This window comes from Paroedura picta, chromosome 5 (genome assembly GCF_049243985.1).
Source record: "Paroedura picta isolate Pp20150507F chromosome 5, Ppicta_v3.0, whole genome shotgun sequence".
In the NCBI taxonomy this organism is placed as follows: domain Eukaryota; kingdom Metazoa; phylum Chordata; class Lepidosauria; order Squamata; family Gekkonidae; genus Paroedura; species Paroedura picta.
Genome location: NC_135373.1, coordinates 39,200,830 through 39,216,871, shown reverse-complemented (window position 1 = coordinate 39,216,871; position 16,042 = coordinate 39,200,830). Strand labels below are relative to the sequence as shown.

The following is a 16,042-nucleotide window of genomic DNA, read 5'->3' as shown; positions in this document are numbered from 1 at the left end:
AAAGAAATATACAACATTAGTTTAATTTATATTGTAGTATAAATAGCAAGGTATCACCCTGTATTTCGGCATATAATTAAACAGTCCAGGCTGGAAAATCCCAAGCGCCTACTGAGCCAGGGCCGAAGGATCTGGTTCTGAAGCTGAAGAATTCTGCCATTCCGTCTAAGCGGCTCACCAGCGCTTTCAGATTCTCAAAAATTCAAGAAGCCTTATACAAAACGTGTAACTTTTTTCAAAGCCCAATTAAGCCAGCCAATTCAAGATTAATCTATTTCTCTGAAAGAATACACAGGGAAACAATACAAACCATGCAAGCCCTGTCCAAATGTTTAAGCTAATTGGGATGCAGTCTAGGAATAGCTAGCTCTGTGAGTTTCAAAACCAATCTTGCTGTTCAAAGCAGAAGGAAGAGCCAAATGTGTCGCTGAGCTTGTTTGTGCTGGATACAAGAGAGACACACATTTCCAGATAGAGTCTATCTGTACCACAGCTGTTAAAAACATCCTGAAAGTTCTGTTGAAAGGGCAAGAGCAGAGAAATAACTGGATAAAGGTGGCCAACTCCCACTCAATAGTAATCCAAGATCCAAGTTGTGGCCTCCATTTGCATACACTTTGTTTACTTTCTGCCAGTTCCAGGTGCAAGAAGTCACTATGACGGGACCACCACTTCCAACAAAGGACCCAAGAAAACAAAAGCAACCCCGCCTCCCAAATGGGGAAGCTGATCTGCTCATTTGAACTGCACCAAAGGAAAGAAGAAACCTGGTGGTCTAATGCAGCGGCTGGACTACTGAGAGCTTGCCGGTTCATAGGCATTATGAGTGTCTCTCCATCAACCGCTCCCACAGACTGGCTCTCAAAAGCTCACAACACAACACACCTAGAGGAGAAACAGCTCTGCAAGAAAGGAATGCTAGACCTGGAAAAAAATGGATCCAGAAAGGGAGGGAAAGAGCGATCACAAAATATGAAGCTGCAGCTGGTTGTAATGGAACGAAATGCATGACGGTAAACTAAGGCCCCACACAGAAGTGTGCTGATATCTGCAGGGGAATTTCTAAAGACTAAAAGGGGCATCTCATGGTCTCCCCTACAGGACTCTGCAGAAAGGAAGGCCCATCAAAAGTGCAGTTAAGGTAAAGAATGCCAGTCACTGCTGCCAACCTCTGGACAGCAGCAAACCTGCAGTTCTCTATTTGTTACCCAATGGTGAGTGGAATGGAAATCAAATTGTGTCACCCTGTGACTTGCTACCAAAGCCCTGTGGAGAAGAGAAGCTTACCAGCCTCCTTACCTACTGGGGTAAGCTACCCCCACCCCAAGGATCTGCTGTGTACAAACAGGCGAGTGGACATTCATCTTGTGCAAAACACTTTAAGGATGTAAAAACCTTTGGATTAAACCTTTAATACATACGCTTGTGCGTGTGTGCATATATGCATTGAGGCAACGGTGAAGTTATAAGGCTATTGAGACATAGATTCTGAAAGTAGCAAAGTCCTGGAAGGGATTACCTCCTCTCCCCAAACTGACAGGGCTCCATGGCCTCCGTCTCCTGTTCCCCCATGAAACAAAACCACACTGACTTTATTTTTTTTTAAAAAAAGGTCAATCCCAAAATTAAACAACTTGCAACATACCAAACTCCTGAGTCTCCTGTACTGGTTTTAAGCTTTGGGGCTATATTCCACACCCATGCCCACTGAAACTTTTAGGATGGGGAGGAAAATCGTGCAAGCCCCTGTGATGCCCACTTTTTTACATTTGTATTTATAGCAGAGTACCCCCAAAAAAACTTTTAGGAAGGTGAGGAAAATCCTGCAAGCCCCTGCGACATCCACTTTTTGCTTTACATTTGTATTTATAGCATAGCACCCAGTAAGCTGCAGGGGCCAGACAGATGCCACTACTGTGGAATGGGAGAGATTGGGGCGAGAGGTTTGCCCGGGGCCATCCTTCAGTTTTTTTGGGTTACACTGCCTTAAATGTCACACAGCACATAGCAAAGTGGATCAATCTAATTTATCTCTGTCTCTCTCTTTATATATAAAAAGTGGGGGTTGCCCTGCACAACTTTGTGTTATATATAGATTTCTGTTTAAAAAAGCAACCAAAAAAAAAAAAGCTTTCAGTACTGTGAAAACCTATAACTGGAGAATCTCAAAGGCCCAGAAAGGGCTGAGCTCTCACCCCCAGCCCTGGCGTCAGGACAGGTGACTAGATCAGTCTCTCCAAATTTGCTAGTCCGCCTCCCTTCCTCCACCTTCACTCAACCGAATTTGCAGCTGCCTCTGTCTCTTCCCGAGCTTGGGCTCCTATGCTCGGTTCACCAAGAATCTCAGCTGGTGGTCCTGTGCAGCACCCTGCCTGTGTCGGAGTAAAGTATTCCCCCACCACTGTGCCCTGCAGTGCCAGCTCCTCTGTGCTGCCTGGCAATTGGTCCTTTGGCGGTTCCAGGGTGCCCATGCCAGCAGATGGACAGGCCAGGGCACACAGGTCTTGCACCTTCTTGTTCAGGTCATTGCGCTCCGTCTGGAGGGCTCGGCACAGCTTCTCAAGGCGTTGGATTTTCACCTGGAGCCCTTCCAGCTCTTTGTCCCGGAGGGTTTTCTGCAGGAGAAGAAGATGGTCAACTCCAAACTGGTTTCCAAAGTAGAAGAAGGAAGAGTTGATTCTTATATGCCGCTTTTCTCTACCCCAAGGAGTCTCAAAGCGGTTTACGGTTGCCTTCCCTTTCCTCTCCCCACAACAGACACCCTGTGAGGGAGGTGAGGCTGAGAGAGTCCTGATATTACTGCTCAGTCAGAACAGCTTTCTCAGTGCTGTGGCGAGCCCAAGGTCACCCAGCTGGCTGCATGTAGAGGAGTGCAGAACAGAATCTGGCGTGCCAGATTAGAAGTCTGCACTCCTAACCACTACACCAAATTGGTAACGGAGCACCCCCCCACCCACAAGAAATTAATAAATGACAAGCTGAAATGGCCACCAGTTAGCACTGTAGAACTAAGTGCTTGGGACCCAATCGATACTTCTCCCTCTCCACCTGCTGGCCATGCCCCAAATGCCTGAGGCCTAACATCCTTAATCCCTGATCTGGCAGGCCCATGCTAATCTGACCTCATTAGATTAGATCTCCAAAATTAAGCAGGGTAATCCCTGGTTAGTACTTGGAAGGGAGACCTCCATGGAAGTCCAGGGTTGCCATGCTGACAGGCAACGGCCAATCACCTCTGCTCCTCTTTTGCCTTGGAAGCTCTAGGGGGTTGGCTGCTATTTGGCAGCACTTGTCACCATCACCAACATGCTTACACTTAATTCAAGTTCAGTAGAGTTTTTCAGGGTATAAGCTTTTGAGAGTCAAAGCTCCCTTTGTCAGGTACCCCCAAAATCTTGTTGGCCTCTAAGATGCTACTGGACTCAAAATCCAGCATGGCTACCCTCCTGACACTTTTCTTAAACTGGCAGAACACAAGAGTTTTAGGGAATGGGGGGGGGGGGACGGGGGACGACAGCAGTGCCATTCATTCCCCAGCTGTCGGAACGGGAATATTGTTTCATGCGTTTGGCTCCCATCGGAGTTAGTGAACGACTATGGAAACAAGGGAAACAATTCCCAGCCATTCTTTCCATAGGGTCCCCAACACAATGCACACTCCTGAGGTATTGCATTTGCAGCAAAAAAAATCCCAGTCGGTGCATAAAGAGAAGCCTAATTGAGTGCCCGGAATAACCCCAAACGACAGCACAGATGTGACTGATAAATCTCTACAGAACTGGGTACTGTGAGAATACGCTGGCCTTCCTCTCCCCCATTGCTGTAATTCTACCTCCTCATGCGATGTTCACAGAGGTCACTGGCACTCAAGGGGTGAAACGTGTGCCGACTACACCCCCACCCTCCACAATGTGTCCCCACCTCTTCTGCCATTTCCAGAAGAGCCTTGTTGCTGCTTTCCCAGCGGGACCTGTACATCGTGGTCTCTTTTTCCAGCTTCTTGATCTTCTTTGTCATCTGCAGCATTGAAAAGCCAGGGGGAGAAAGGGAAGGGAAGGGAAGAAAGACAAAGCATTAACGCAAGCCAATTCCAAATAGATCTGCCTGACTTCAAAGGGTAGCAATGCAGCCCTGTGAATTTCGCCCACTGCCCTGTACCGTGGCAGCTACCCACATTCTCAACAGAAAAGAATATGACAGTCAGGCCTGGGAAACCCAACAACCCTGCAAGTAGCAGTTGGTGCGTGGGATGCCCAAGGCAGCAAGTTAGGTAGTGAGTGAGCTGGCCTGCCTTACAGGTCTATTCTCCCTGGATTTATGTAGAAGCGCAATATATGTCAGCCTCTGCCAAAGGCAGAAGACGCTTTCCTGCCACCTTGCAGCTGCAGCGGGGAAAGACCGGAGCTGCCTTAGCCCAGGTACAACATACCTTCTCCATTTCTTGCTTGAAGGTGGTGAACACTTCACTGCTTTTGGAAAGAGTGTTCTGAAACTCTTCAAACTTCTCTGTGTAGAGGGCCAGCTGGAAAGAGGAAGGAACAGGAGAGGTGTTTACAGCTAAAGCTGTAGCAACCCACTGAGGTTTAGGACCTTAAGGCAGGGGTAGTCAACCTGTGGTCCTCCAGATGTTCATGGACTACAGTTCCCATGAGCCCCTGCCAGCAAACGCTGTCCATGGACATCTGGAGGACCACAGGTTGACTACCCCTGCCTTAAGGCACAATTTACTGAAGCATAACAAAGTTCTGTACCATGCCTTCCCACAGGGAGGAGGCAGACCTGACTAGAAAATCAAGTTAATAATCAAAAGCAATTAATAGTGACCACCCCCAATCAGTTTAGGCGAAGGAAGCCACAATCCCTTAGTCTGCTACTTCTGACTGGAATAGGCGGAAAACATTTGTCCTTTTTGGGTCAGAGGAAAGGACAAATGCGCACACACACCTACCTGCTGCTTAAGATGGGTCTCCTGTTGCTTCATCAACTCACACATTCTCTGGGATTCCACAGCCTCTTTCAACAGCTTCAAGAAAAGGAATGGTGGTGAAAAGAAGTCAGAAGAGCCATTCACTCTGCACAACGGCACTATATCTTCTCTATCATATTGTGTTTGTTTTGTGGTTGCTAATTGGCTTTTTGTTTTTCTTTTATCTACACTGTACCTTTGATGTCACTGTTATTTTTTTACTTTCTATGTCTATTAAAAAATAAAATTAAAAAAAAAAGAGTGGCAGCCTCTAATCTGGAGAGCTGGGTTTGATTCCCTGCTCCTTCACATGCAGCCAGCTGCGTGGTCTTAGGCTAGTCGCAGTCCTCTTTAGAGCTGTTCTCACAGAGCAGTTCTGTCAGAGCTCTTTTAGGCTCCCTACCTCACAGGGTGTCTGTTGTGGAGAGAAAGGGAAAGCGACTGCAAGCCACTTTGAGACTCCTGTGGGTACTGAAAAGTGGGGTATAAAAACCTACTTTTCCTTTTCTTCACAGGATTATTTACTCTTCACAGAATAATTTTTTTAGGGGGGTGGGGGCTCCTTACCTAACAGCACCCACTGAGTTGAACTGCTGCCTGCAGTTGTAGGGCAGTGTAGGCTAAACTTATTCTCACAGCTAAGGCCTGAGTAAAGATCCTGGCTCATGCACCCTTTCCTGCTCCAAGCTGTCATGGGGATCCAGGGAAAGTTTATCCATTCTAATCTCTTGTACTCCTGCCTGCGTGACCCAGGCATACAAACTCAGGTGAAGTGAGACCCTATCCAGGATACTCACTGGGGGGAGATCTACATGAACAGGAAGGCCCTCCCTCTCCCTGGTTTTGATATCATGTGTGTATATTTGTATTGAATTACCTTACTATATATACTTTATTATTTTAAATCTTGTTTTATTGTTAGGATGTTTTAACATTTCCCACCTTGAAAACCCTAAGTTGGTGGAAAGGAGCACAGAAATATATTAAATATTAAAAGAAAGCGATAAATCTCCTGGCACCTTCATGAATTTGGCCTAGGAAATGGAAACGCTCCAAAAGATCCTCAGCCCGACCATCGCTGTAGTCCAAAACTTCCATTTGCAGGATGTAATGGTTACCTCTTACCCAAGCATCCTCTAGCAGGCAACCTTTTACTCCAGCTAGGAACCCAGCAAATCCCATCAACTTCTCCCCAACCACAACTCTCTCCCTCCCTCCCACCGGTTTCCTAACTCGGACTGAAAACATCACATTTCCAGTGCCCTATAGCACTTTTCTTCCATCCTGAGGTGGCAGCCAGACTTCGGCCTCCTCAGACATCATTTAACAGAGACTCACAAAGTCCTTCTCTCGCTGGTGCCTCTCCTCAGCCTCCTTCAGCATCTCCTGGGCCTGCTGTAGTTTGGCATCCACCAACTGCTGCTGCAGGTCCTTGTGTTTGAAGACTTTGTCAATGTGCTGCAGACAAGAAAAGCAACGGTCAAGAGAACAGCCTTGCTGAACACAGGCCGAGCCCTAAAATCAGAGCCTTTGTCCAGAGCATAAGCATCAAAAGTATGACTTCACTAATAATACTGTAAGCCCTGAACTGAATGTCCCGGGCAAGCCTGATCTCATCAGATCTAAGAAGCTAAGGAAGGTCTGACCTGGTTAGTACTTGGATGGGAGACCGAAGAGAGACGAGCGTTGGCTCCTACAGGCAGGCAATGGCAGCCACCTCTGTGGGGTCACTGTAAGTCTGCTGCAGTTAGTTACACTTTCACACATGTAATGTGGCATAGAATATGGATATCATAAAGAGGATGCAGCATTTTTAAGAGGGATGAAACAATTAGGAGATAAGGATGCAAGGCTGCTAAGACCAGAAGATCTCCTAAACCTCTTTCTATGGAAGTTCCCAATGCAATTCTATGGGCTCCCACAGAGCCTTGAAACATTGCGTGAACCAGGCTGACCTCCACCCACCCCCACAACACACAAACACTTGAGCCCAGGGGCTTGCCCACCTCCTCCCGCAGCTCATACTGCTCGATGAGCTTCTTCAGCCGCTCGGCCAACTCCATGTTCTCCTGCCGCAGCTTGGAGTTGCGCTCGTTGTGCTGCTCCATCTGCAACTGGATGTCATTGAGGGTCACCTGAAAATGAGAGGTCACCTCCTTTCGCTTCTCCTCTTCTTCACGGGCACGCTGGACACCCTCCTCCTAATCGGGGGGGGGGGGAGAAAGTCAGTCAATTTCCTAAGGCTGGAGAGTGGCCCTAACTTAATCACATGCAGGAAGTTCAATAGGTTCAATCCCTGGGATTTCCAAGTTAAAAGATTTCTCAGGCTGCAGGGCTAGAAAAGTTCCCTGCTTGAAATAATCTCAGTCAGGCTGAATTGGCACCATGTCACTGTGGCAGCCAGACTAGAATGGGAAGACCAGGATTCAAATTCCCCACTCTACAATAAAACCCATTGGGTGACCTTGGGCCAGTCACTCTCTCTCAGCCTAATCTAAGCCACAGGGCTACTTGGAGGGATAAAACAGGAGTAGAAAGAACTTTATATTCTCTTTTGTTTCTTGGGGGGGAAAGCAAGTTGAAATGCATCCTGGCCAGCTGAATACGGACAGCTCCATGGATCTCTAAGCCAACTCAATGAATGGCAGCTAGACACAGCTCCTGATAGAACTGCACATCCCAAGTCTAGTTGGTAGGCCCACAATCCTCCTTGTCTCCTCTCCTGGGCCTTGGAACCCCATCACAATCTCTTCCAATCAACTGGGAAGGTTTAAATTGATACCCTCAGAATGCCATGCTTGGCCAGAGCATTGTCTGTGCTGCCTTCTTGGAACAAAGGACTGAGCTAGCAGAATAAACAGCTAGGAATTCCTGGCATCCCCCCTCAAAAAAACAACAACAACAACAAAAACCAAAAATGCAAAAAACAAACTTTCAGTCTCAAAAGCCATTGAGGCTAGAATGTTGCATGTGAATATAGCACAGGATAAGTCATGGAGCCCTGGCAAGCAGGCTACGGCAACAGCAATGGGGTGGCTTAGGGCAGGACTCTCTTGCCTTGAGAGTGCGGTTGTGCCTCTGAAGCTCTCGGCACAAGCTCTCCAACTTGCTGCGGGCCAAGATTGCTTTGCTGTGCTCACTCCGTAGTTGGTCCTTTTCCTGCACCAACTGAGTCTGCTTCTTCTGCAAGATTTTCATCTGTTTCTGAGAGTTTCGGTGCTCTTCAAGCTGGCAAGAGAAAGGCAACCATGAAAAGGGAACTGGATAAAGAATACCAATAACTTACAGCAGCAAAACTGATTGAGGGAGGGAAAATGCTACTGTTGTGTGTGTGTGTGTGGGGGGGGGGTAAGGGATGCAAGATGATATGCAAAATCAACGGTGCAAGACAAAACAATTTAAAAGATCCCTATACAAATCCACCTCCAAGGCAGCGAAAGATTTCTCCTCCTCCCCACCCTTTATAACAGACCCTAGGATGGCACAGTGCTTTGGGGGCAATTCCAGAGTTGCCTGATGACCTGGGTAGCTAGCAAGGGGTCCAGATCTAGCCCACCCTGGCCTCAACCAAAGACGTGGCTCCATCTTGCAGGCCCAGCAGAACTGAGAAAGCTCCTTCAGTGCCCTCAGCTATCCCAGGAGCTCTTTCCACCAGGTTGGGGCCAGGACCAAAAAAGCCCTGACCCTGGTCAAAGCCAGGTGGACCTCCTTCAGGCTGGGGACCTCCAACAAATTAATACCCACGGAGTGAAGAGCATAAGGAGACAGGTGGTTCTGCAGATACAAGAGGCCCAGACCATGGATGGCCTTAAAGGTTAACACCAAAACCTTGATCTTGATTCAGGCTACAACCGGCAACCAAAACATCTGCCTCAGCACTGGCTGGATGTGGGCCCTCCAAGGAGTTCCTGTGAGGACCCTACCAGCTGCATTTTGTACCAACTGCAATTTCCAGATCAGGACAAGGGTAGGCCAGCATAGAGTGAGTTACAGAAATCCTGTCTGTAAGTGACCACTGAATGGATCACCATGTCCAAGCAATCTGATGACAGGTAGGGCACTAGTAAGCTTTGCTTGGAATAGTTGGTAAAATGCCGTGCATGCTACTCCTGTGACCTGGGCCTCTATAGAAAGAGAAGCATCCAGGATCACCCCCAAGTTCCTGGTCGAGGGCAAGATGTTGAGTTTCACCCCAGCCAAGGTGGGGAGGTGCGCTTCCCAATCTGCTGCCTTCCTACCCAGCCGTCTTGGAAGGGGTGAGTTTCAGGTGAGTCTGCTCTAACACAATCCAGCTACAGCTTCCAAACATCTGATGAATGTATCGGGGGGGGGGGGGGGGAGTCCGGGCAGCCATCCATCAGGAGGTAGAGCTTGGCGCATGAAGATGTTAAACAGTATGGAGGAGAGAACCACCCCTTGAGGTACTCTACAAGGGAATTGGTAGGGATGCAACAACTCTTCCCCCAGTGCCACCCTCTGTCTAGTTCCGCAGAAAGAAGCACAGCCACCGCAAGGCTGTCCCCAGAATCCTGGCCCCAGTGAGGCAGCAGGCTAACAGCTAGTGGTTTACCACATCAAATGTGGAGAACTGATCTATCATCACAAGGATAGTTGAACCACTCCGATCCAGTTGGAGATCATCTGTCAGGGCAACCAGCACCGTCTCCACCCCTTGGCCAGTATGAAAGCCCAACTGGTATAGGTCAAGCGTTGAAGTTCCCTCCAAGAATGTCAAGAGCTGGTCCCATGGCATACAATGTCCCTCCCCCAATCCCGAGTCAGGAATCTGAAGTGAAATATTGGAATACCTATATTGGAAAATTTAATTAAAATAAAATTTTATCTTGTATTTTAGAATTATTTTTACGTGATTTTAAACATATTGTGATTCGCCGAGAAGGGGGTGAATAGAAGTCAAAATAATAAACAATAAATAAAAATATATTAAATATATAATTTTTAAAAGATAAAATACAGGACAATTTCACAGATCATGTACAAAGTTCAATTCATAAGTAGTTGTTAATTTGCAGAAAACTGAACAAGCTTCCTCCAGTAATTTTCACCCTGTTCCATTTTTTATAACCAGTGCCTTTTCCTAAGATATTTGAAAATAAACTAATACAGGATTTAGCAAAATTTGAAAAAAAAAAAAATACCAAGCCATTGATCTAATTAAAATCATTTGGAAAGGCCAGCTTTCATATTATTTCAGTAAATTCTTTCTGGTGAAATGCACAGAGATTATTCAATTATTCCTTTCCTTTTACACACCATTTTACACCATTTGTTTCTTAATTTTGCCTTGTTGTGGCCCTCTTTCTCTTAGCTAAGGACTTGGCAAAATGGAAGCACTGACTTTTGCAGAGTCAGTCCAAGCTGTACAAGCACTCACCTGGAGGGGCTGCAAATTTACGAGCAATCGTTGCCCCAGAACTCATGGCAAGCCCACAAGGGATGCCAAGAATAAAGATGCTGTATCTTGAGCAAGCCCAGACTTCTACCCTAGGAAGACTAGAGGTCCTGGAGAAGCACCCCAAACACAGAGATATTTCTAGACCCATTTTACCAAGTTAGATCCAAGAAAGGCTATAAAGCATTTCTGTGTGGTGGTTTTCTGGCTTTTAAACAGTTGCACCTTACCCAAAATCATCAAGACACTGTGAGATTAAAGGGAACCACAGACATCTTCCTCTGAGCTATAAGATTACTTGGAAAGTGAGAACAGAAGAAGATGTCAAGAGAAGCCCTATTCAGTTGTCCCCTGCACTGCCACCCCATCCAAGCACCCATTCTTCTTGCCCTGCCAGGAACTAACCAGTTCTGCATACTTCTTGCAGAGAGCTGCCAGCTTCTCTTCTGACGTGCTGAGGGTGTTGAGGGTTTGCATCAGCAATGTGATCTCCTTTCCTGGAACACAAAGGGCAAAGCAGACACACATTCAGGGCACAATGGAATGAGGGGGCATAAGGAGGGGGCGGTGAGCAAAGGAGAGAGTGAAGTGAAAAACTAGACCAACAAGGAGGTATTTCCAAGGTTAGGAAGAGTTAATATGAGACAGGGAAGTCCTGTTTGTGGTGAAAAACCCTGGCAGACTTTCTCTGGGGCCGCTAAAGTAACAGAAGTTTTCAGTGGAAGATTTCCCTCTGGTTATAGCTTTTTCATCATGGGGAACACATCATATAGCTAATACAGAACATGGACAGGGTAGGAGATTTTCTAACAAACCTGGGGAAACCCTAAATTTGCAGAAAGTTCTGAAAAGGAAAAAAAAAGTGAGGGGGTTATATATATATAAAATCTGCAGGCAATTCAGCTTAAAGAAAAAGGAGATCTCATGACATAGCAGTGAGAGCCACCCTTCTGAGGTTGCCTGGGAACCTCACTAAACTTTGTTCAAGAGTGGTGGTGGGAGGCAAGAACAGGTGGGAAGAGAGGAAGAAGAAAACTGCAGAGTTTCAGGAAAGTTGTGAGAAAAAGTGGTGTTGATTGGGAGATGGGGGAGAAAGCGGGAGGATGGAAGGCATTGATGGGAGGGGGGGGGAGCAACTGAGAGGGAAGTTGGGGGTGGGATTTCCCCTCACCCACAAGTTCTCTGCTTTTCCAACCTTACTAAACAACTACAGTGGCTGCCAGAGATAGCACAAGCAAGTTTCATTAGCAAGATAGTTCAATGAAAAGCCAAAAGTACAGCTACAGACTTGGGCAAGATGTGCATGCACTAGATACTCTGCAAAGTTGTTTGCGGACTTTGGAACTCAGTTTTCTTAAGCACACAGCAACACCAGCCAGAACATCTGTGATACCAAAAAGCTGAGCGCATGGCAACCAATAAAGCCTGTGTAGGTTGTCTTAATGCAATGGAAGCAAGGGCAGAATGGATAGAGAGATCGGAACCCCATGAAGAAAATTAACAACAGCAAATTCTGACTTATTTTTTGCACAACAGGATAACAGCACAGATTGGCTTTAACCAGAAAGAGAATGTATGACAATGAGGAAGGAACCAGCTACCTACCCAGACCCTTGGCCTTCTTTTTTTCCTGGGTTCGCTTCTGATCACGCTCCACACCCTCATCATTGGCTCCCCTAGGGCTCTCTTTCTCCCCATTTATCTCAGGACAACTCTGCTCCTGCTCGCCATTCCGCGGGGACTCACTCCGGCCCTTTTCAGCCTCATCCAGTTCTACAGGCTCATTCTGCCCACTGTCATCTCCTGGACCTTCTTGGTTGGTATCCATGCAGTATGTGTTTAGGATATCCTCCAGCTGTCTACTCAGCTCTTCAGAGACATCACAGGTGGCAGACTGATTGGGCAGGGATGCAGCCTCATCCGTCAGAGATGCTGCAGGTATAAGCATGAGACACTATGTTGCACCTTGGATTCCTTATTTATTTATAGCCCCTTTCTCACTAAGACTTGAGGTGGATTACACTAGGTGCCCTTCCACTATTTCTCATAACAGGAAGCTAGCTACAAACTGAATACATCAAGACAGTTCTAAGCAAGCTTAGCCACACACTAGAAAGTAAATACTCTTCTCCTACCAGGCCCCTCCACCATTGAATTTGTTATTGGTTTTGCAGGGAGCTATGCTGCTGTTTAATGCTCTATGTTATCTCAAACCTATAACACTGTCAGTAAAAAAAAATCTCGGCAGTTATCTCTCTCCACCATCTCTGAATTATCACGGCTTGATGGGCATTTGGACAAGCTGTGGAGAAACATTTAGAATGTGCACCCACCTATTAATGGCAGAAGAGAGAAGAAAAAACTTTCTATGTGTAGAAAAATGGACATCATAAAAACGAGAAAGGGGTGGATACAGAAAGAGACCTTTGTTAGTGGGAGTAGCAAGCTACTCTGAGCCTATGTCAGAGAGCAAGATACACACTCAAACAGATGTAATTACTACTAGGGCAATATGGCAACACAAACCCTCTTTCTTGCTTGGTTCTTTAATTGCTGGAGTTTCACCACTTCCATCAACCAAAGGCATTGAGCTACATGGCTCAGGCTGGTGTGGACATTCACAGCTTCCTGAAGATATTACAGGAGATTCAACTACGTCATGGTCATCTGGCCCCAGACTACAGTTTATTTTACAAGGACTGGCAGGTAGCAGCACAGCTTTGCTTTCGCCATCTTGGTTCTTCATTGTATGATGCCTCCAAAGCCACTTCCAACAATTCCTAACAAAAGGAAAATAGGGATTACTATTTTACTATAAGAAAGGAGAGCGGTTGGCTATTTTGATGGCAATCATTCATCAGCACCAAGCATGGAAAGGTATTTTATATTTGTATTTTATTTATTTGGTATATACCCCATCATTCTCCTTAATGAGAACTCCAAGCAGCGTACATCATTCTTTTCTTCTCCATTTTATCCTTTTAAGAACTCTGTGAAGCTGAAAAAAATGTAACGGCTCCCAAAACATCCAGCAGGTTTCCATAGCAGATGGGTGATTCAAACCTGAAGTGTCCCAGGTCCTAGTCTGACCACTACACACTCTAACCACTACACATGCTGGCTCTCACAAAAGACAGAGAAGTGGTTTCCATGACAGCTCGCTACTGTTCTGCTTCTGGCAGTTCTCACACTTGTTTGTTCTCAGCTTACTGGTAAATTATGTCCTCCCCTCTTCCTGCTCTGAGCATACAGGAAATCAAGCAGTGCTGAATTATTCCATGCTATAAACACATCAGGGGTCCCCACAGATTAGTAGATTTCTCATTTCCCTCCCTTTTGTGTCACAAACAGAAATCACATTCCAACCACTCTTGACACCAAACTCCCAGAGTATAGTCAATACTGAATAACTGCTCCGATTTCTTTTGTTGGATTCTTAAAAGGGGGAAAAAGTGGCCCCCGACTACTCACTTAAGTCCTCACCTCTCGTTATATCAGCATCAAATATTTTACTACACTAGCTCAAAAGCCACAGAAAATAATACTAAAATACACACATATTGAAATCATAAATTTTGCAAAGACTACAACACAAATTAACATTTAATACCTATTAGACAATTGAATAACAATGAATCACATACTACGTATTTAACAAAAACAAATATCAACTGCAGATCAACTAACCACAGACACTAGTTTATATGTGCCTGCCTTTTCCGTCCAGCCCTGTTCCAACTCCTGTCATTCACCCTACTGAACAACAAAAGTCCTTTTCTGCTATTTCCTCCCCGTCCACCCCCACCATAATCCACTCAGTAATTCACTGGCTCCTTCAACCCCACATCTCTTTGCCCACCCCAGCCTCAACCTTTTCACCTCTTCAGTCCCAGAACCGCTTCCACACCACCCAGCACAGCCCCCACCTCCACCTCACTCCACTCAGCAACTCGAACTCAAGTATACACAAGACAACCCCCCCCATACCCACCAGAGTTCTGTCACAATTACCACAGCCTTTACGAGCGCTCCACGTTCTTCACCGTGTCACCCCCGTTACGTCACTCACTCAGAAATGACGTCACGACCAGGCGGAATGACGCGTCTCCAACCGTCGCCGAATCAAGAAGAGGAGATTCTACCGTCTCCGCGATCCTCGTCCGCCTTCTCCGGGTCCCCTCTTCCTCCCACCCACCCCGGACAGAATCAGATCCAAAAAACTTCCGCGACGTTGCATGGAAGCGGCTCCAGACAGAGCGTGAGAACGCGCATGCGTAACCAACACCAACCAGCCAATCAGTAGGAGGGCTCTAGCGAGGCATGCCGGGAAACGCCGGTGGAAAAAGCGGCACTCGAGGCGGGAAGTGGGGGACTGGGGTTCCCAGCATCCTTCACGCCACGGAAGAAGAGGGGGCATAGCGTACGAAGACTACAACTTCCAGCATTCTCGGGGACACAGTTGTACCGCAGAAGCTCAGACTTTAGATGAAGTGTGCCGAAACATGCCGGTTTAGTATGGTACTGGCACGCGCAATTTGCTTTAAAATAAAAAAAAGGGCCAGTGATCTTATTTGAATATAAGCTTCCGTTTAATTTATTTTTCATTCAGGTAGGTAGCCATGTTGGTCTGAAGCACAGAACAAAGCACGAAATCTTTATCGGACTCTGCTTGCACTGGGAAGCTTACATCTTGGATAAAACGTGGTTGGCCTTAAAGGTTCTACTGCACTCAATCTTTGTTCTGCTTACTTATTTTTCAGTTAGGACTGTAGTCAGGCCTGTAGCTAGGAGACAATTCAATAATGAGTATTTTTTTTAAGTTGGCAGAAATTGCCAGTTATTTCTCTTTGTGGGTTATGTTACTGAGGCTCCAGGGCATGTATGTAGCAAGGAGACAAATCCAAGCGCTTTTCAAGTAATGACCCTCACCCATCTAATTTTGTTAAATATTCCACCACCTACATAAAGCTTTATTGTACATATTATGTAGAGATCATTTGCATCCTGTAAAAAAGGGTTACCAAGGAAAACACTGAAATGTTGTCAAAAACAAAGGCTCAGTTATGTACTCTGTGAGGCACTAGTCAAAACTAGAGTGGCTGGGAAACCCCCTCCCCTCCTATGAATATTAAACAATGAAGGGTATTTTCAGACAGAACAAAATTTGAGTCCAGTGGCACCTTTAAGATCAATTAAATGTAATTCTGGGTGTAAGCTTTTGTTGAAGTTGTGCATGCACATGAAAGCTTATTCCCAGAATTAAACTTTGTTGGTCTTAAGGTGCCATGGGACCATAGCAGATAGCTAGAGTTACTTAACAGAAACTGCTGTTTAGATTGCCATTTTACCATGGCTTCAGTGCCATGTTCAATCTGGGTTCACCCCATCATCTGGAACACAGGTAAAAAGGTAAAGGTATCCCCTGTGCAAGCACCGAGTCATGTCTGACCCTTGGGGTGATGCCCTCTAGCGCTTTCATGGCAGACTCAATACGGGCTGGTTTGTCAGTGCCTTCCCCAGTCATTACCGTTTACCCCCCAGCAAGCTGAGTACTCATTTTACCGACCTCAGAAGGATGGAAGGCTGAGTCAACCTTGAGCCGACTGCTGGGATTGAACTCCCAGCCTCATTGGCAGAGGTTCAGACTGCATGTCTGCTGCCGT

The 16,042-nt window shown here is 46.3% G+C and overlaps 1 protein-coding gene across 3 annotated transcripts; it reads right to left on the bottom strand.

Annotated features, from left to right (window-relative positions):
* Positions 1–4: 4 nt before the first annotated feature.
* Positions 5–14,648, bottom strand: TXLNA (taxilin alpha). Of its 3 annotated transcripts, none has more exons than XM_077337411.1 (11): positions 14,371–14,648; positions 12,906–13,159; positions 11,985–12,311; positions 10,785–10,876; positions 8,024–8,194; positions 6,973–7,167; positions 6,305–6,424; positions 4,949–5,023; positions 4,430–4,522; positions 3,922–4,017; positions 5–2,615 (listed from the first exon to the last, which is right to left on the bottom strand). In XM_077337411.1, the coding sequence occupies exons 2-11, from the start codon at positions 13,123–13,125 to the stop codon at positions 2,271–2,273; spliced, it is 1,734 nt and encodes a 577-aa protein (XP_077193526.1). In that variant the 5' UTR covers positions 13,126–13,159; positions 14,371–14,648; the 3' UTR covers positions 5–2,270. The 3 variants fall into 3 exon arrangements, with proteins under 3 accessions (XP_077193526.1, XP_077193527.1, XP_077193525.1); XM_077337412.1 differs by having other exon boundaries at positions 14,449–14,647; XM_077337410.1 differs by lacking the exon at positions 14,371–14,648 and adding an exon at positions 13,294–13,477.
* Positions 14,649–16,042: the final 1,394 nt, after the last annotated feature.

What these genes read in the sequence shown, in the direction of transcription:
- TXLNA (XM_077337410.1), bottom strand. An exon ending in AGAACCAAGCAAGAAAGAGG is followed by an intron (nt 12,312 to 12,905) that starts GTTTGTGTTGCC and finishes TTATACCTGCAG; the next exon opens with CATCTCTGACGGATGAGGCT. An exon ending in AGTATGAGCTGCGGGAGGAG is followed by an intron (nt 6,425 to 6,972) that starts GTGGGCAAGCCC and finishes TCTTGTCTGCAG; the next exon opens with CACATTGACAAAGTCTTCAA.